Here is a 21,272-nt window from a genome sequence, read left to right as displayed (position 1 = left end):
TATAATGATCTGCTTTTGTGTGGTTTAATAGTCTACCATATAAATGCCTTTTCAGACTGAGGTACCAAAATAGTATCTGCCTTCGTAGGTAAGGGTCAGTTGTCTTGGCAGGTTGCATTTAGAAAATCTGATTGATCTATTTTGGAGAATGTTGGGGGAGGAGGAGGGCTGTTGAGGACAACTGGCTAAGATCACCTGAATTCTCAGTCCATGTGGCCAGGCTCAGCCCCAGTGAAGCCAGGATCTCAGTACCCCTTACTCACCATACACATTTATGCACTGAAATGCATCATGATACACTATCATCTTAGCTCACAGTTTTTCTGAGGTAAAGACTTAGGCTTGATCAATTAACTCATGCTTGGAAATGAAAAAGAATTTTTTTTTAAGTAGTAAATGCCTTGTAGAAAATTTTGAAAATAGAAAAAATGTGAAGTAGAAGATTAAAGTCACAATTCTACTTTTGTTAACATTTGAGTATGTTGCCTTCCCATAATATGTAACAAAACTATCACAATATGTATATGTCCATCTTCCTTTCTCTCTTAAAGTTGGGTTTTGAACTTTTTAACAAAATATAATATTCTCCCTACAGTGTATGGATTTTGAATTATTTAGCTAACCATAAAATAAATTCCCCAGTGTTGGTCCTTTGGGCTGTTTTTATTTTGCTATTAGGGAAGGGTATGAATACTTAAAGGCTCTTGACACATAATTGCCAAACTGCTTTTTAAAATATATTGTTTATTGCGTTCAGGAGTTTGTGTATTCGTTGCATTATATTCTTTCTGTTGAATATATTTTAAAAAGTCTTGCTGATTTCACGGAAGAATTGTATCTTAGTGTTAATTTGCATTTCTTTGATCACTAGTGAGGCTGAAAAATTCTGTTTGGTCATTTGTTATTTCAGCAGATGTTCTGTTCATGTTCTTTGCACATTTTCCTCCTGCCACATTTGTTTTTCTTGTTGATTTGTGAGGGTTCTTAGCCTATTGGGGATTGAATTACTTAGGAAATTGTTTATATTGATTTAAGCATTGGGAATTCACGGAGATGACCCCAAACCCACATAAGCAGTCCCATAACCTTTTTCCTAGATTGCATATTAAGTGGGTAAAAGCCCCACTTTCCCATTTTTAAGCCTCTTGTAATCTTACTGTATTTTGGTAGCTATTTTGGACACTCACTAAATACACTGATAACAAAATACCGAGATGTAGCAATCAGGTGAAAACTGCCTATTTTCAGCTTAGTAAATGCAATCAGTGCAGGTAAAATCCATGCAGTTTTCAACCTAACAATATGTTAGACTCACTTGGGAGCATTTAAAACTAATGATGCCCAGGCCCCACTCCAGACCAATTAAATCAGAATCTCTGGGTCTTACCCAAGGCATCAGCATTTTTTCCCAGCTTTTTTGAGATACAATTGACATACAACATCATGTAAGTTTAAGATGTACAATGTGATGCTTTGGTGTATGTATAAATTGCAAAATAATTAGTACAGTAAGCTTAGTTAACACTTCTGTTATTTCACATAGTTATAATATGTATGTTGAGAACTTTTAAGATCTGCCGTCTTAGCAACTTTCAAATATACAATACAGCATTGTTAACTGTAGTCACCGTGCTGTACTTTACATCCTCAGAATTTATTCATCTTATAACTGGAAGTTTATACCCTTTGATCACCTTCACTCATCTCCCTATTCAGCCACAATCTACTTCATGAGTTTGGTTATTTTAGATTTTATGTATATATGTGATAACACATTAAAATTTTTTTTTTAATGTTTATTTTCTTTTGAGAGGGAGAGAGAGAGAGAGCACATGAGCGAGGGAGACACAGAATCTAAAGCAGGCTCCAGGCTCCGAGCTGTCATCACAGAGCCTGATGCAGGGCTTGAACTCATGAACCCTGAGATCATGCCCTGAGCCAAAGTCAGACACTTAACTGACTGAACCACTCAGGTGCCCTGCATTTTTTTTTTTTTTTTTTTAAATTTGAGCACACGAGCGAGCAAGCACTGGGGAGAGGGGCAGAGGGAGAGAGAGAAAAAGACTCCTAAGCAGGCTCCATGCTCAGAATGGAGCCCGACATAGGGGTCGATCCCACAATCCTGGGATCCTGACCTGAGCTGAAATCAAGTGTTGGATGCTCAACTGACTGAGCCACCCAGGTGCCCTGAGATCTTGCATTTTTAAAGCTCCCTAGATGATTACAGTGAACAGCCAGGGCTGAGAGCTACTCAGTTAAGTGGTGATGTTAAGTCTCCTACATAGTTAAAAGTCATTGTGAAACTGGTTATCTGTCTCAATTGAGTTGCATTATTGTTAATGGGTATCAAGTTCTGAACAGTGGACTCTAGTTTTTAAAAATCCTATTAGTTATAAAATCTATAGCACAGTTCTGTATTAATTTAACAAGTATAAGCACTTTTTTCTTTTATTCCATTTAAGTGATTGTTTTAAAAGCATGCATTGTTTCTTGGTACAGTGTTTGGATAATGTGATCTTAAATTTGGCAGCTTTGAAGTCTTACTGGTGGGTGTCCTTTGGTAATCTCATGTTAAAGCACTAAGGTATTATTTTCCACCTGCTTTTCCTAACTCCTTAAAGTTGAGTGCCTATATTAACTTTGTATATGCAAAAGCATAAGCTTTGCTTTCAGTAAGTCTTTTTCTCAAAGTAGGATATATCTTAGTATTAATAAAAGGACATACATGTGTTTAAAGTTATAATATGGTCCCTGTTTTTTTTTAAATAGACTTTATTTTTTAGAGCAGTTTTAGGTTGACAGTAAAACTAAGACGGTACAGAGATTTACCATATGTTCCCTGCCCCCACATACGTACAGACTCCTCCTTTTCAGCATCCCCTGCCAGAGGTAGTGATGAACCTACATTGACATCATTATCACTTAGAGTCCATAGTTACATCAGGGTTCGCTCTTGGTGTTGTATATTCTGTGGGTCTTGACAAATGTATAATTAATTGGTCCTTGATTTTAAGACTTTAAAATGTCTTATTTACCAGTGTTTATTGCTGATAGTCATCTCTACAAGGCCACAACTTATCTCACTGTCCCTAGCATAAGCAATCTTACACAATGTTCTAAATTTAGCTTTTAAATACCCATTTTTCAGTGTTTGTTGAAAACTAAGTGCCAGAATCTGAAACAGATCCAAGTAGCCATCTTAATTTCCTGTCCTATATATTTAAATTCCCCCAGCATTTATAATGGATAAACTGCTTAAAGAAAGTTTCATATTCTTTAAATTCCATTTAGAGGTGCCTGGGTGGCTTGGTCGGTTAAGCGTCTGACTTCGGCTCAGGTCATGATCTCGCGGTCTGTGAGTTCGAGCCCCGCGTTGGGCTCTGTGCTGACCGCTCAGAGCCTGTAGCCTGTTTCAGATTCTGTGTCTCCCTCTCTCTCTGCCCCTCCCCTGTTCATGCTCTGTCTCTCTCTGTCTCAAAAATAAACGTTTAAAAAAAAAATTAAAAAATAAATTCCATTTAGTGTTTCCATAAGCCAAATACAAATTTTGGGGAAAGGTATGTTCCTCTTGAGGATGTTTTGTGTAAACAAGATTTTTTTTAAAACATGAGGACAAGGGATGGAGTAGTCAGGGGAAAAGGAATAATACGAACTTAGAGAATAATAAACTACATGAGGTTTTTATTTGCTAAGTATGGGCCAGAAATTTTCCCATAGCCTTTTAGGCATTGTGAAGAGGTGGCAAAGCTGATTAAATAGTTCTCATTTTCTAGGAGAAACACTGCTATTCTTGATACTGAGACCTGGGAAATTTTTCTTTTGCATCTTCATAAAAAGCCACTATGACATAAAGTGAACCATATTTTCAGAAATACCCTGGAGTAAATACTATAGAGCATTTCATAGGGCTGTTCTTTGTAAGACTTCTTGCTATAAGTAGATGGTATAAGGCCAAGGTTGATTGATTCCCTCATTCATTTATTCAGCAAATATATGAGCACCTGCTTTGCAGCACGTGAGTGCAGTAGTGAATGAAAAGTCTCTGCTCTCATGAAACTTCATCTTTTTTGAGCAGACAGATAATAAGTGAATTTATCATATGCTGTCAGAATATACACTACAAATAATAAAGCAGGATATAAGAGATAAAGATTGACTAGGAATGGGGTCAAAAAGCTATTTTAGATAGTACAGTAGTCCCGAGTGGTCTGAAGAGGTAACATTTTTATTTTTTATTTACTTATTTTTTGAAGAGGTAACATTTTTAGTAGCTCCCTAAAGAAATGAAGAGTTCAGCATAATTAGTTTTAATTTTTTTTTTTTAAGGTTTATTCATTTTTGAGAGACGGAGTGTGGGGGGGGAGGGGAGAGAGAGAGAGAGACACACAGAATCCGAAGCAGGCTTCAGGCTCTGAGCTGTCAGCACAGAACTTGATGTGGGGCTGGAACTCATGGACTGTGAGATCATGACATGAGCCGAAGTCAGATGCCCGACCAACTGAGCCACCCAGGCACCCCATCAGCATAATTAGTTTTATTGGGAACCCAAATTCTATGGGATCAGTCCAGACCAAAGATAACCTTACTTAGTTCAAGGATAAAACTATGTAAAACTGCATATCCTAAACTGGAATACCATGAAATGACTTCTTACTAGATATTAATAGCTGTAGACTCTTCACACATTTGGAAAAGTGCTGGACCATGTGGAAACAGGTTTCTTTACTGCAGTACAACTCAGAGACATTAATGTGTTTTTAAGAGGGGGAGGATATGATTTGTAGCATATCCTAAACTTAAACACAGAACCTTTTGTTGTTGTTGTTTTGTTTTTTAAAGGCATAAATTTAGCACCTTGCATAGACCAGGGTTTGTAACAAAAGTTGACCCAGAGGTATATACATGGATTGTGTATATCCTTTGCATGGTTTTCTATAAGGAATATTTTTTAACATCATGTAGGAACATTTGATAAGAATCAGTTGAGAATTAATTGTATACTGATTTATTAGGGGTCAGCTGTGAAAATAGCTTTTAGAATTTTGAAGTCTAGACCGTGAAAATACTCAAGGATACAGTGGTTCTCAACTGAGGTTGTACACAATAAAATCACATGGAGAGCTTAAGACAAAATAAAACAAACCTTCAATGCCTGGGAGCCCTAGGTTTTGGTATTTGTTAAACTACTCCAGGTTTTTATGTGCAGCAAAGGTTGAAAACCACTGTTACAGATTAATGATTAGTTGTATAGTAACAGAATACAAGTTTTACTGGGCAAATAATATTGAAGCTGTGAAAAATGGTAGTGTTACTTAATTTTTCTCAGAATTACTTTACTTTAGTTAATTTAAGTGCTGCTTATCAGTGCTTTATATGGCTCTTCTTAGTAATGCTCAAGTCATTTTCCTGAATAAGCTTGTCTTAATAAAAATACAATTTTCTGAATTAATGATGTTTTATCAAATGGCCTCAATGTCTTTAAAGCTGACTTCAGTCATGCTGGGGGAACTGAAGGAGCGCCCAGGGAAATTCCAGGATTATTTGACAGGGATGCTGTGTATGATAGGAATTGCATAGGCAGCATCCTAGAAGAGACCATGGGCTGTTTTTCCAAGATGCAGAGGCAGACAGAGGAGAAATTTTGCGTGTGGATGGAAGAGCTAACTCACCTTGACACTGGTGAAGAGAACAAGCAGCTGTCGAACCCAGGGAACTTAAAATGCAACTAGTCATCCAAAGAATTACCCTTCTCACCCAGTCTGGGGCATGCAGATGCCTGATTTCCAAGAACTATCACAGCAGCCCTTTGGTTCTTGTGCAACTTGTTGAAATGTTGACAGTACAGTAGAATTCCCAAAGACAACATTTTCCAGTTAACTTGACCAAAAATGGGAATATTACAGAACAAGCTTTGAATCTATCACAGAAATCAATTGTGTTAACTATGTGCTTTTTGGATTGTGTAAGAAGGAATATGCTTTTGGCTATTGTAAGTTTCTTTTGATGGTGTTTTAAAAAGTACAATAGTAAACAGTTCCTTTAAAAAAAAAATAGATATTCAAAACAGCAGAGTTGGATAATTTTAGCTTGTGTTTCATTACATATGGTTGGAACATAGAACCACATTTATACGATAATAGGAGTGATCCTCATCTTTATGCTTTTTTCATGCCAAAAACATAAATAAGATATAAGATAGGGAATGTTAGTGAATCCAGATAGGTAAGTAGTGAATTCTTTGAAGAATCTCTTAACATTTATTCTCCCCAAACATTGTTGACTCTCTTCTGATTCCAAAGGAGGGAATCATGTAATTAATCCCACTCTGAAGATCATAAATGATGAATGCACTGCATGAACATTTTTATGTCATTCTTCCATATGTCATTTAATGAATGCATTTGTTGCTAGTCTTTAATGAATTACAACTTTCAGTAACATTTGTATGTGTAGGAAGAATGAATTAATTTTTGAGGATATATACACTCTGTACCTACTATGCAAGATATTGTAGAGAAAGCAGATAAGAACAGAGTTTGATTGCTTGCATGAGGACTTTTCATTGCTACATAGATGAATTTTTATCTTGAGCATTAACTTAAAGCTCACTGCCTGAGGCAGTAACCTGGCAGACATCATTCAGTGAAATTGTCTGGTACCTTGATGTAAAGAGTACCTCTAGAGGAAATAGATGAAATGGTCACTCTGTTAAGCGTATGTATTAAATGGGTTTTTAAGTTACTACTGACTAACTGTATTAGCTAATGTACTACCAATTTAATTTTGTTTTTAATCCCCGGACTGAAAATAAATGGCCCTTTGGCATGTTAAAGGGCCCACAGAGTATGTCAAAGGGGAGAAAATATCACAGGATTGAAAGTCTTGCAGTATGATAGCTGTTTTTATGTGTGGCCTGAGATTGGGAAATACTGGTATTTTATGTTTTCTGGGTTGGTGAGAAGCCACTAAATTAGGATGAAATTTTTTAGTAGGAATATGTAACTTTGCTAATACTGTTTTTGTTTCAAATTTTGCTTTCTACTGGATTTCCTTACAATAAAAATTTATTGGTTTTTCCCTTCAAATTTATAATTTCATAACTTCTCAATATGAAACAGATTAATTATTTTAATACTTAATGAAGTTGCAACGTTGGAAAAACTAATTCTGTTTTGTAAGAGGAAGGATAGGTGGTTTATATAACAATGAAGACCTTTATTTTAATAATTTATCAGGAACTTTACTCAAAATGGTCAGTATTTTAAGAATTTATCAGTAACTTAGAAAATTATTAGTATATTTTCTATTTAGTTCTTTATCCAAATATTTGTAATTTTTAAATTAACTGTAATAGACCGAGCCAACTTTTTTTTTCCTTTTCTAGTTTTGAATTGAAAAATAAACTGTGTGATTTGGTTTTTTCGTTTTAGAACCTGATGGGTAAGAATTGGGAGTTAACTTTGCGGGAGGCGTTAATGTTCTCAGGTCTCTTTGAAGAATGTATATAGGAATTGATGAAAAAGACTAGAAGTCTCTTAATTGTGTAATGATGGTCAGATTTCCTGAACTTGATATTTGACAAATAGGAGTAAGTTTGGAAACACCAGTGCAACTTGCAATAAATTTCTTAACATCAGCTAAGCTCTTACATAACATTAGTATGAATTTTCAACATAAACTATGATAGGAGTTAATTATAACTGATGTATTTTTCTCTGAAATGATAATACAACGTTTGTAAATTACTTCAGCTAGTATTATTTTTAGATTAAGTTTTATATCAACAGGAAGAACATTGGTTTGGGATGACTGACTAGATTTTAACTAATCTGCGGTCATTATTTGAATTTGAGATATTTTCAGGGAAGTTCTGTCTTCAGTTTCTTCCTGAGATCACTGATTTTACTAGACATGGAGTTTTAGGCATAAAAAATGTCAATATAGGGGTGCCTGGCTGGCTCAGTCGGTAGAGCACGTGACTCTTGATCTCAGAGCTATGAGTTCAAACCCCCCATTGGGCATGGAACCTACTTAAAAAAATAAATTTAAAAAGTTAATTTCAGCATGTTAACATGACTACTTTTTAATGCATGTATAAACGGTTTCAAGTACTTAACAGGTTTCTTTTTTGTTTCATCATTTAATATTTGATATATTAAGGATGTACTGATGCTTTTTATTTTTAAAATAGACAATAATTCATCTTTTAAGAACACAAATTATTCCTAGTATTGACCAAATACATTCTAGTTTTTGTTATTAGATAATTGAGCAAAAAGTCTATAGATATACTTTTTGCCTTTAAGAGAAAAATGAAAAAGTTTTAGTGGACTAGAACTATCAAACATAGGTTTTATTTGTTTATTTTGTGTGGGAGGAGGGCCAGAGAGAGGAAGGAGACAGAGAATCCCAAGCAGGTTCCACACGCTGACACAGGGCTCAAACCCAGGAACCGCAAGATCATGACCTGAGCCGAACTCGAGTCAGACACTTAACCAACTGATCTACCCAGGCGCTCCTCAAACATAGGTTATAATAATTGATATTCTAGGTAAGAATGATATTTAGGATATTTGAGAAGGTGTTAAACATTAATAATTTGGGACACCTTTCTACATAATTTTGGATAAAGAAGTGGAAAGAGGTTTTGGTAGAAAAAGGAAACCAGGATGTATTGATTTAATTCGTAGAATATGTTTCAAATATTAAAACTTATTTTAAAGTAAAATCTGAAATTTTGTGGTTTGGAGTGCTTAACCTTAATAATTTTGAAGCAGAAACATACGTACAAATTTTATCCTGATTTTTAGTTTCTCACAGTGCCTTGAAAATTAAAATGTGAGCTGTTATAGGAAATATTATTTTGAAAAACAGTAAGTTTTTATATGAGTTGTGCATTAAATGGTTACACCTTGTCCAGATTGCACAATTTAAAAATTCCTCTTTCAAAAAATTTTGTTTCTGTATTACATACATTTACAGAAATATCCAGTATTGAACTTTTAAAAAATAACTGCTGTTTTGGATTATTGAATTCTCCTTCAGTGAGGCAAAGCCTGTATCCCTAAGATTATACCCCCTCATCTGTGGGGGTTATGTTTCAAGACCCCAGTGGATGCGTGAAACCACAGATAGTACCGAACCCTATAAATAGTTTGTTTTTTCGTATACAAACATATGTATGATAAGGTTTAATCTATAAATTAGGCACAGTAAGAGATGAGCAACAATAATAAAATACAACAATTATAACAATATATCGTAATAAAAATTATGCGAATGTGGTCTCTCAGAATATTTTATTGTACGGCACTTACCCTTTTTGTGATGATGTGAGGTGATAAAATGCGTATGTGAGGAGAAGTAGTGAGGTGAATGATACAGGCACTGTGATGTAGTGTTAGGCTACTTTTGACCTTCTGACCGTTTGTCAGGAGGAAGATCATCTGTTTCCGGACCATTGTTGACTGATGGTAACTGAAATCATGGCAGTGAAACCGTGGTTAAAGGGAGACTGTAGTACGTTTAAGTACTAAAACGAAGAAGTGGGAATCACTTATGGATTATGTGGTGGCATTTTTATGTACGTGTATGTATTGTTTGAGAAGTGCCTAGTGGTCTTCCCTAATTTCTTTCTTTTGAATTCCTTTAATTTTCCTAGAATTTTAAGAAGGTTAAGGAATGTATCCTGTTTGGACCTCTTTGTAGTATATAAAGGGCTAATGCTGGAAGAAACTTCTTTCAACCTAAAACAATAATCTAGAAGTCGTTGAAATACTTTTTATTTAAGAATAAAATCCCATTTCTCTAATATGTACACATGAAATTAGGTGATGATATTTAAAAGGGGGCATTATCCCCTCACTAAAGATAAATGTGTTTTCTGATAATCTGTCTACAGACTACTTTCTGCCTAGTTTGTACTAACTCAGTGTTGTAGGATATTGGATTTTTAATCATTTTAAGAGTATTTAACCAGATGAGAATGATCTGGTTATTTGAGCCACTTGTTAGATAATAACTGTCTTACTTGTATTGATGCATATTTTGTGCGCATCATTAAAAATGAGTGTAATAAAAGCCCAAATAAAATTTCAATTTAGAACACAACACAATGAAAATCTTAAGATTTAATATCTTGTATAAAGTGTTTTTGTTTTTTTTTTTAACTTAGAATAAAGGATTCTATCATTTTGGGGCTCCAAGAGAAAAAACCTTTTTTCTTGTTACCAAGTCAGAGGATTGAGCCTTATCTCAAGGGGTCTGGTCTGTGTGTGTGTGTCTGCACGTGTGCACATATGCCCACTTCTGAAATAACTAATTTTTGTGTTTTTTTATTGTTACATTTGACAAGTTGTTGGAGACAGATAACAATGGAATAGTCTACAGGGATTTTTATTAATATAATATCCATTCATGTATGTAAGAGTTGCCCACATATAAACCTAGTTGGGGTGATAAAATTGGAGAAAAAAGTTACTTTATGGATTTTGTTTTTGTCATGTAAAGGTTTTTGATCTTTTGTGTATTTCACTAGCAGACTGAGTAAAAGAATAATTTTGCTTCATTGCTTTTGTCATTCTACAGTGTTATGTAGATTTAACAGCAGAGACCCAGGTCTCTGAGTCTAGGTATATCTCAATTTACATAAGATTTATTACTTAAAATTTGTGTGCAAGTCAGAATATTAGAAATGAAATAATTTTAAACGATTAAATCTGCTTGTTAATGGAAGAAATGCTGTAGTGAATCCTTTTGTTGAGCAAATAAAGCACCCAAATTGATATCACTGATAATTTTCATTTTTAATATACAGCTGAATTTGCCTAATGATACAGCTACATGAAAGTTGTAGGTAAGATGGTGAACAGGCTTCTTCCTGTCATCATTTGTTTAGAATAACAGATTATAGGCAAGCTGTCTCGTAGAAGGTGACCTTTTAAAGTAATTGTACCTGTTACATTTTGTTTAGCTTATATTTATTTCTCTCTCTCTGAATTATTTAAATGATACAGTGAGAGCACAGTGAAAGAGATTTTGTGGAATGCCACATGTTAGAAAATACAGCATCAAAACAATTTGAGCAAATTTATTAAACTTAAAATTTTTTTACTATGAAAATTGTTCAGTAAAAATTGTTCTCGAAGAAAAATTCTTCTCAAAATCCTCTCCATAAATGGCATCTATGTCCTTAATCAGTGTACAGATAAGAAATTTGTTTTTTTAATTTGTCCAGAACAGTTGTATGATACATGGATTGTACACAACGTGAATAACTTCGGAGTTTCTACACTTTTCATTTTTTTTTATTTGTTTTTAATTTCTCTGAATTTTAGGAAGGTTGGTGGGGATTGAAAACAAACTATTATTACTGGCATTGAGTAGATCTTATATTAAATTTACTACAACATAAAATAGAAGACATCCTAAAAAATGAAGGAGTAATAATCTATGAGGAAGTGTATTCTTTGGTAATAAACTCTTACAACTTTGAGATTTGGAAAGAATGTTATTAAATAACTGATTTTTATTTTATTGCACTTTCTTTATATATTTTACCTAACTGCATTTGAAGTGTAACAATTAATCTAGATAAATAAAAGTTTCAAAAAAGAAATGTTTCTTGTTACTCTATTGAGGATAGCATTGGTTGTTATATTAGTGATTGTCTACCAGTTAATTCACATTAGGTGTTTGGGAGTCAAGAAACCTGCTTTTCCATTATGCAATATTAGTTTGTGGTCAGAATAATTAATAGATTTTACATGATGTTTTTGGGATGATTTTCAGGTTTTTTTGTAATTGCTATATTGAAAAAGGTAATAATACCAGTGTTAAAAGGTTGAGATTCTTTTTCTTTACATGTTCTACTGAGTTATCCTATTAAAAATTGAGGAATATTTGGAAAATAGAGTTTAGACTACTTCAGGGAGTAATCAGAAAGCTGGAATGGAGATATCTTTAACAGGGATCATAGAGATGGAGATGTGGCTAAAATCATATCTAATTTTTGTGTTCTTTGTGTACATGGTACAGATATTTCAGTTTTCTCTGAATCCTCAAAGCAGTAGGTCATGAGTTTGTTTCTGAAATAGGAAGATAAATTGAAAGATGGTGACCTCTTCAGGTGCCCTGTTTTCCGAACTTTTAGGTTTTGTTGAATATCCAGATACGTGACCCGAGTTATCTTATGAATAACCTCCCAATTTTCCCAACTTTGTAGTTAGTGGTGAAATGTTAAAATGAAATTTTCTTTCTTGAGATCAACTTTCTAACTACTCTGATAATCTTGAATATTTGCTTTTACCTCATCTTTGATCCTCTCAAAATTAACTCTTAATCAGTATCATAGGTAACTTTCCTGGGTGAATAAAATGACTTGTCATTTACTAGTATGATATAAGGACAGATGTAGTCCTTAAAACTTTATTCCCACCTTGCAAACTTTATAATGTCTAAAATTTTAATAATTGAGATGAGTAGAATGAAAAAAGTACAAAAACAGTTTTATTTTGGAAATGACATAATGCCAGGTGCCTGGCTGGCTGGCTCAGTCAGTGGAGCATGCGACTCTTGATATTGAGTTCAAGCCCCACATTGGGTGTAGAGATTACTTAAAAAACAAATTAGTAAAAATTTAATTAAAAAAGGGAAAATGACTTAATGCCTAAACATAAAATTTCATTGTATATTGCATTTAATTTCCATTTAGCTCTGTTTTCTCAGACATTTTTCTTTTTACTGAAATAGCATTTGATATTATTCTGGAGAAAATAGACACACACAGATTTTGGTATTTAAAGCTCTTTTTTTAGAGATGGCACTTTTCTGTGTAGCTTTTTGTTTTTTTTCTGGTAGATGTAATTATTTGTCTTTTTCAACAGCTGCTTTGAAAATGACTGCTTTTTATTTTTTCACATTGTTCTATGTGTGCATATATATTTTTGATAGTAATAAAAATACAGCATAAGTATTCTCAAGTATGTTTTCTCTTATATTTGCAAATACAGATTTTCACCTTGGTAAGTATTTTGGTATGGAATGAAAATGCCTTTTTTCTTGAGTAGGTTCTGCCAAAATGCAAATTTCCTCCTGCAGCTCTTCAGGTTTGTCCTTCCCCTCAATTCCTTATTCCCCCCACACTGCATTCTCTCACTTGCCCACTGCCACATATACTCTCCCTTCTTAGACCCCTTGGCTAGGTAATTCCTAAGAATGCTTCTTTCAGGTGTAGCTTTTTTGAATCTGACTATTTGGATTGAGGCCAAGTGTGATTTCCACCTTTCTCATGATGTTGTAGATAGATAATGGCCCTGGGCATAGGCCCTTTAATGACTGTGGCAGTAGAGCTTATATGGGATAATTTCGCAGTAACAAGATAGATTTTTTTCTCTCCTAGTGAGGGGTTTCAGGAGATTGGCTATACTGGGGAGGACAGAAGGAATTTTCTCTGAGCTTTGTTGTATATTACTATAGTTATAGAAATGGGAGTTGAAGGGGCAAAGTGTGTCTTGGGCCGTTGCCCCACCTTTCCTTGGGCCCAAGACTTAACAATAGAGAGAAGGAGGAGTGCGTTTCTAGGGTGTCTGAGATACTAGAGGAATTCCCATCTCTCAGATCTAATTAGACCTCATACTGGGAGACTGACACTTGTGTTAGTGGGAGGCTCTGTAGGCTAGGGTGGTGCAAAATATGAAATAATCCAAAAATGATCTCTGTTGGGGTATGAAACACTTTTATATGAACACACCCAAGCTGACATTACACTTCAGACAAAAAGAAACGTACAAAAGCCCATTTGTGAAGATCTCAGTAATCCCAGGAAAGCATTTGCTTAATAAGTGGGGTTAATCTATGACCAGTGTGAGGCACCAACCCAGGCAGGGATGTTTTCTCATAGCTGCTCCTGCTTTTTTTTTTTTTTTTTTTAATAAAGTTTGTTTATTTTGATAGAAAGAAGGGGGAGGGGCAGAGAGAGAATCCCAAGCAGGCTTCGCCCTGTCAGCACAGAGCCCAGCGTGGGGCTCTATCTCATGAACCATGAGATCATGACCGGAGCTAAAATCAAGATTCAGACACATGACTGACTAAGCCACCCAGGTGCCCCTTTTCTCAAAGCTTCTTGCATGCAGGCCCTGTAGAGTAGAATTTACATGTAAAGATAAGCAAACAAATAAAATAGGGCAGGTGCTAATTATAGTGGAAAGATGGGGCAGTGGTCCAGTATTCTGCTGGTATGTCATCTTTAACTCTTGCCATAACTCTGTGAAGAAATGAGTCCTAGAGCTAAGTAGTAGTAGGCAGGACTTCAACCTGTATGTTGGCTGCCAAAAATCTGTACGTACTTCCTATGCTGTTCCGTCTTGTATATTTCCAGTTCTCTCAACACTGAACAACTGTAATGTAATTCATTTCTGGTTCCACCTAATTAGGACTCAGATCTCTCATCTGTAAAACAAGAGTGGTAAATTATGTATTACCTTACATCATTTTTAAAAATTTTGTGCTTTTGGTAGTGAAATTCTAAAAGGGGTTTGTCAGGGATAAATGCAGTAAAGGATGTTGGTTTTGTTTTGCTTCTTTGTTTTGTTTCACATTCTCTCAGTGAGATTTAAAGAACATTTTTTAAAGAAGAAAATAATAGGTTGAAAGAAAACTAATTCATAAATTTAAACACTTGATGACAGTAGTAGAGAAGGTTAACCATAAAAGAGTAAACTTCACTATGTCAGAAATGTGTGATGACACAGATACATCTGTATTTTATTATTTGAAAAGTTAGAACCTGTGTGTAGGCTAGGATGTAATTAAGAGGGTACAAACCTATTTCTAGCATAAAATGGACGAATCGATGTTCATAAGTCAGTGGATTGCTTGACTTTTAATTTTTTGCCTTGTAATGAGCAGCAAAATTTTCAAAATCTTGCAATCAGGAGGAGAGACAGCACTTTGATTAACCACAGGCCAATTAGTTATTAACTAATTGTGTTAACATTTACCTTTATAGAGATATGCTATTAAGGATTGTAGAAAAACTAGGAAGTCATTATTATAAATTTATGTTTTAAGATTGTGACAGACATCAAGTTTAGCAGATGGGAGAATGTGTAGTTTGGCTAATCCTTAAATGTAACATGGAATGTGCTTACATTAATGATTAATTTTTAAATTGGAAATGTTTCCATGTGTAACTTTACTTGAAGTGACCATTTTGATGCTTTTGAAAGCCAAAGTAATCTTAGTAGCAGTGCATTTGTTCTCACAGTATAGAGAAAAATCAAGTGGGAGAGAGGACAGTATCTCCATGTTTATTCCATCCTGTAATGAATTCTTAGAGTCAAATTGGAAGAATAGTTGCTGCTTCTCTCATTAATGTGCTGAATTTTCCCAGCTCCTCCTCCATAGCTTTTTTTCCCTTTCTTTCTTTTAAAAGACAGATGCAATTACTACAGGATCTTACCTGTCTCTTACTTCTGCTGTGCAGCAAGAATCACTTTTAAAAGAATATCACAAATTATCACCATCAGGTAGCTCGTATTTACTTAGTGGTTTAAAGTTCAAACCCTAATGCTGAGTGCTTTAAACCTACTTTATTTCATCTTGGTTTGCTAATGATAAGTGTAACATAACCTTGGAACATAAGATCATTAATTTTGGTTTCAAGTTGGAAGAAAGATGGAAAGGCATCCATTCCTTTATTAAAGTTTGTATAGTATTGACTTGTCATTGTTTTGGATAGACTGGAAATGAGAAATGACACTGATAATAATTTAACTTTTAAGTATAATTAAAATATGAAAATATCACTGTCTTTGTTTATGATGAATACTAAATTTAAGCTAAGCTATAAGGTGTGCTGTTTGGAAATATGGAAGATACAAGAATGAAGCCAGATAACAAGTTTATGCTTGTATTTCCTACTGATGAAGACTTTCAGACAAGTTATTTCCATGGGTAGGTGATGTTAACTCTGCATGTACATATACAACTCTACTCTTTGCATGATTCTTCATGTAGGAGTGGTACAATTTTGACTTGACTGTTGACCTGATGCCTCAATTTGGTGGTTGTAGGGGGGAGGGATGTGAGAGCAAGAGGTGGTGAATGGTACTAGTGGTGTAAATTTTAAAATAAATCTTTAATTTTTTGCAAAACAACACTTAAGCCCTTTTAAAAATAGAACATTTGGTCAAATAGTCAATATTGTACTTGACCCTCATATCTTCTGCACCCAAGTATCTTGGACATCACACAGTATCTTGATTCCATAATAATCATTTTGAACTCTGACGAGAACTCCATAAATAATAGAGCTTTCTTTTCTTTTTTAGAAAAGAAAAACGTCAAACATGAACTAATTTTTTGCTATTTGAGCTAAAATCCATTACCAACTGATACTGAGGCTACACTATCGAATTTTCTGAACTTGATTTACCCTTTTGGGGGAATTGGAAATTAAGTAGTCAACTGAAATTGTAATGATCGTCAGAATTTCATATTGTGACATGTCTGTTCTTATACATTGGCACTTAACAACTCGTTTGCTTTTATTTGGTCATTTTTATTTTAAAAATGTTGCTACATAAACTTTTGGTTTGGGACCTTTGCTTTAAGGGATAAATATCCCAGATGTGTTTCATGTGTTGTTCAGTCACAATTGACACAATGGATGCTTGTATTAAAACTAATCTTTCATTGTGTTCTATTTTAATGAGTCATTGGCATATGTATTCCTTCATAGTCCAGAGTTTCATAAAATAGGTGTGTTGAATGTAAAACAGTCTTGATATTAAAAAATCTTTATGGAAATAAATAATTTGCCTGCACTTTATAAACAGCTGTTGGGGGGAGAAACTGCATTCCTTCATTTCTGCTTTATTCTAAAATGAAGATGGTAGTAAGGGATGTATTTCATAATTGAATGAAAACTATTTTGTTTTTTGCTATTAGAAAAAGGGTAGCATTAGCATTTAAAGCATGTATCTATTCTACAAGCATGATTATTGAGTTATTTTAGCATGAATCACTGCGGTTTAATTTCTTTGGAAATCAGCTGCCTTTTTCGGCTAGTTAGGGTGATTTGGAGGTAGAAGGGATCTTTTTTTTTTTTTTTTTTTTTCCAGTTAGAACTTTAATATCTTCCTCTAAAATAACCCATAAGGTTGCGTATCGTTGCCTTGGAATGTGAGCTGGTTGTCTTTCTCAGGGAAAAGAAAATTTAGATATTCCTAACAAGACATCCCAAGCAAAATCCTGAAGGTGGATTTTGTGAGTATTGTCTTTTTGTAGAAAAAGTATTTCTTTTTGTAGAAAAAGTGTTTCTTTTTGTAGAAAAGAGTATTGTCTTTTTGTTATAAAATGCATAACACCCCTGATATTTTTATTTTTTAAAGTTTATTTTGAGAGAGAGAGCGCGAGCACAAGTGGGAGAGGGGCAGAGAGAGAGGGCGAGAGAATCCCAAGCAGGCTCCTGCTCAGCATGGAGCCCGATGTGGGGCTCGATCCCATGAGATCCCATGAACCGTGAGATTATGACCTGAGTCGAAACCAAGAGTTGGGTGCTTAACCGACTGAGCCACCCAGGTGCCCTGATCCCTGGTATTTTTAAAGGGCTTTATTGGATATAGTCAAGTAGAGCTCCTAATGTTAACCTTATTTCTTTAGAATAGAAAAATATGTATTTGACTTTCTTCTTTGAATCTAACAGTGACTTTTTAAGTATTAGCTACTAAGAGAAAGAACTAGATTCATTCTCTGAAAAACTATAAGTTGACTTTTAATAGTTTGCATCAGTTTTTTTCCTTAAAAAATCAGTTTTGCTTTCTCTGTGGAGTCTTCTCCTTTTTCATAGTCTTTTGCTCTATAGGAATGTGACGAGAATTCAGTGTAACTTTGTTCAGTACAGTCTTGTCTTCTGTTCTTCATAATAACACTCCTTTTCTCCTTTTCAAATGTGTCCCTCATCTTATAAGCTTGGGTTATCTTTTCCACTTTCACATCATGTACAAAATATTAGATGTATAAAGTGCAGCTTTTCTGACCAGGTAGAGTAATAAGATAAAGGCAACTGGCATTTAGAGGGCTCTTAGTTGCAGAAGTATTTTTCACCCCACAAGTTAGATACAAGTATACATTTTCTTTCCTCCCTAGATGGACCTCCAGTTGTAGCTCATTATGATATGTCTGACACCAGCTCTGACCCAGAAGTGGTAAATGTGGACAATTTATTGGCGGCTGCGGTAGTTCAAGAGCACAGTAATTCTGTAGGAGGCCAGGACACAGGAGCTACCTGGAGGACCAGCGGGCTTCTAGAGGAGCTGAATGCGGAGGCAGGTTGGTCTCCCTCCCCTCCCCCTTCTCTAACGGTGTACTGTGCATGTGTCCTGGCAGCTGTTTTCCTTGTAGTGGACCTTGATGAGGAGAGCAGGCCAACTAGAGACATCTGGCTTTCGATGATTGTGACTATCCAGGGTTCCCTTTACAACTGAAGAGGCGATGTGGGTAGCGTGTCTGTCATTCATCTTTCCTAATATGAAGGAAGCAAAAATGAGAATTAATTGTAGGCACAGGTAGATTTCAGTATACCTATTTCTTGGGTTAAAAATGCTTAGGGGCGCCTGGGTGGCGCAGTCGGTTAAGCGTCCGACTTCAGCCAGGTCATGATCTCGCGGTCCGTGAGTTCGAGCCCCGCATCGGGCTCTGGGCTGATGGCTCAGAGCCTGGAGCCTGTTTCAGATTCTATGTCTCCCTCTCTCTCTGCCCCTCCCCCGTTCATGCTCTGTCTCTCTCTGTCCCAAAAATAAATAAACGTTGAAAAAATAAAAAATAAAATGCTTAACATACGTTAACTACTCAGATGACCTTAATACTCCCCCACCCTCCCCTTCTCCAAGGGTTTCCCTCACTTAATCTGTATAGCAACCTTGCAGTACGGGGAGGGAGCTGATTACACCTGCCCCCTGGGGCTGTTCCTAAGAAGGGCTGCACTGTTTCTTCTGCTTCTAGGGGTGCCAGTGTCCCTGTCCCTGTCCATTCCTCTCCAGTAGTTCTCATGTTTGTCTTTTCCAACCCTTTTCTTTCAGTTTCTGCTTCTCGTATCTCAGGAAAATCTCTATCCCTGTCTTGCATAATTTGTCTGGGCTCTATAATAATTCTGAAGAGTGATATTTATTCACTAAAAAAAAACATTGGCTTACTTTTAAAAACCTTCCCTCCAACTCCAACTGTCCTGCAGTGTGTTCCTCAGTACTTTTTCAGCATTCTTTCTCATTTAAACCTTTTTCTTAAAGCACTAGTTCTTAAGTTTGAGAAAAGAGGGTGAGGGGATGGAGAGACTACTTTTGTAGTCTACAGAAGGAATATAGTTTTATAGTTAAATTATAAATAGCCTTGGCTTTTATGAGCTAATCCTGTAAATCACTACCTAAAATATGTTTATGGCAAATGAGTTTTGCAAAAATAATAATGGGCTTAGAACTTGTTATACTGAAATTGTTAAGAAATAAAAAAGAAGACAGAACTCCACAGATCATTTGTCCTTAATTCTTCCTTTCATAATCTTTGATTGGAACAAAATAAAAATCTCTGGTTGAACTTCTGATTAATTTATAGTGACTAATTTTGGAGCAGGACCTAGATTTAGTTTTAAGTAGGTTTAGACTGCTAACTATTTGACCTTGACCTTGGACAAGGTGTTTCTCCTCTGGACTTCAATTTTTATATGTATAAAGACTTGCTTTGCTCAACAAGGATCTTTTAAGGATTTATTATGTGTAAGTACTTTTAAAAATTAAGCAGTAATATTTTATATCAAAGGACAGTAGGTTGACCACATTTTGTGCAATATGTGTTTCTAAGTTATATATTTGTTCTGTATACTGGGAAATTTATCTTCATATTTTATCCATTGACAAATGGTCCATTCTATTTCCGTTTTATTTCCTTGTTTCTTAGTCTTTCCATTAAAATGTAGACCACTGCATAGTAAATTCTTGGAGAACACATCAAAATTTAACTTTTGTTTTTTATAGAGAGAGTTTTAATACTAGTTTAAACCACATGGAATTGTTAATATTTGACTTTTTGACCTATAACCCAGCAGTTTCAGATATTTCAACCTAATAATGCAGGCTGTGGGGTCTTAAAGTATCCTTAAAGTTACCAGCATTGGGGATAGCATCACATTTTAAGATTCAAGTAATTGTTAGCTTGTTGTTTAAAACATCACTAGCCTTTGTGTACTTAATTCTATTTTTGGTTGTGTTTTTGAATTTCAGTAACACAAAAAAATGTTTTTTAAGTTTATTTTGAGAGAGAGAGAGAGCCTGAGTGTGTGAGCAGGGGAGAGGCAGAGAGAGAGAGAGAGAGAGAGAGAGAGAGTGTGAGCACTGTCAGCATGGAGCTCAGTATGGAGGTCGAACTCACAAACTGTGAGATCATGACCTGCGCCGAAATCAAGAGTTGGACACTTAAGCTTAACCACTTAACCTCTTAACTAACTGAGCCACCCAGGTACCCCTCAGTTATACAAAATTTTAAGAGTATATCACTCAGGTATTTACCACCATTCTTAAGAAATGAAATGTGACAAAAATATGTGAGGGGGAACACCCATGGCTTCAACTCTGTTCCCCTTCCTTTTCCCTCTCCACTCCAAAGCTGTCTTGAATTTGGTATTTGATATTGGTATTCCTGTGTATGTATTTATATTTTTACTGCATTTGTTACATATCTGTAAACAAGCATGTTTTAATATTAATTGCTGTTACATAGAAGGTAATCATTTGTAACTTTTTTCAACATTTCAAGTTTTATTCTCGTTGATAAGTATGGCTTTAGTTCATTCATTTTTTACTATTTAGTATTCACTGTATGAATATATCACAGTTGACTTACCCATTCTCTTTTTGGACATTTAGAGTGCTGTTCCTAATGATGCTACCATTAACATTTCTTGTATGTCTCTTGATACATGTGTGTGATTAATTTCTCTAGGATATAATATATAGAGAACATATGTATGTATTGGGCCATAAATTGTGTGTAGATTTTTGTATATCATAAGACATGGTCATCACTGTTCAACAGATCCCGATGACATTTTCTTATGAAGCCATTTATTGGCTCATGAAAGTCCTTTTTTCTAAATCTGACAATGCAGGTATGTGAGTAATAAAGAAAACTTCTAATATTCTCTAGTCTTGATATAATTGTCATAATGGGAACCCATCTTGCAGATTTTGAATATACTTACAGTGCCACAACAAAATGTT

The 21,272-nt window shown here is 35.0% G+C and overlaps 1 protein-coding gene across 5 annotated transcripts in view; it reads left to right on the top strand.

Annotated features, from left to right (window-relative positions):
* CD3H18orf25 (chromosome D3 C18orf25 homolog) overlaps positions 1–21,272 on the top strand; it is an 88,993-nt gene that overhangs the window by 45,460 nt on the left and 22,261 nt on the right. For 3 of the 5 annotated variants that reach the window (XM_030335710.1, XM_030335711.1, XM_030335712.1), the window contains one exon: positions 18,151–18,333. The exons of the other annotated variants lie outside the window; for them this stretch is intronic. In XM_030335710.1, coding sequence (XP_030191570.1) covers positions 18,151–18,333 — 183 coding nt within the window. The remainder of the gene's footprint in view (positions 1–18,150; positions 18,334–21,272) is intronic. 5 annotated transcript variants of the gene reach the window in all.

This window comes from Lynx canadensis, chromosome D3 (genome assembly GCF_007474595.2).
Source record: "Lynx canadensis isolate LIC74 chromosome D3, mLynCan4.pri.v2, whole genome shotgun sequence".
Taxonomy (NCBI): domain Eukaryota; kingdom Metazoa; phylum Chordata; class Mammalia; order Carnivora; family Felidae; genus Lynx; species Lynx canadensis.
Note: the sequence above shows the minus strand (reverse complement) of the source record. Positions and strands in the feature narration are given on the sequence as shown.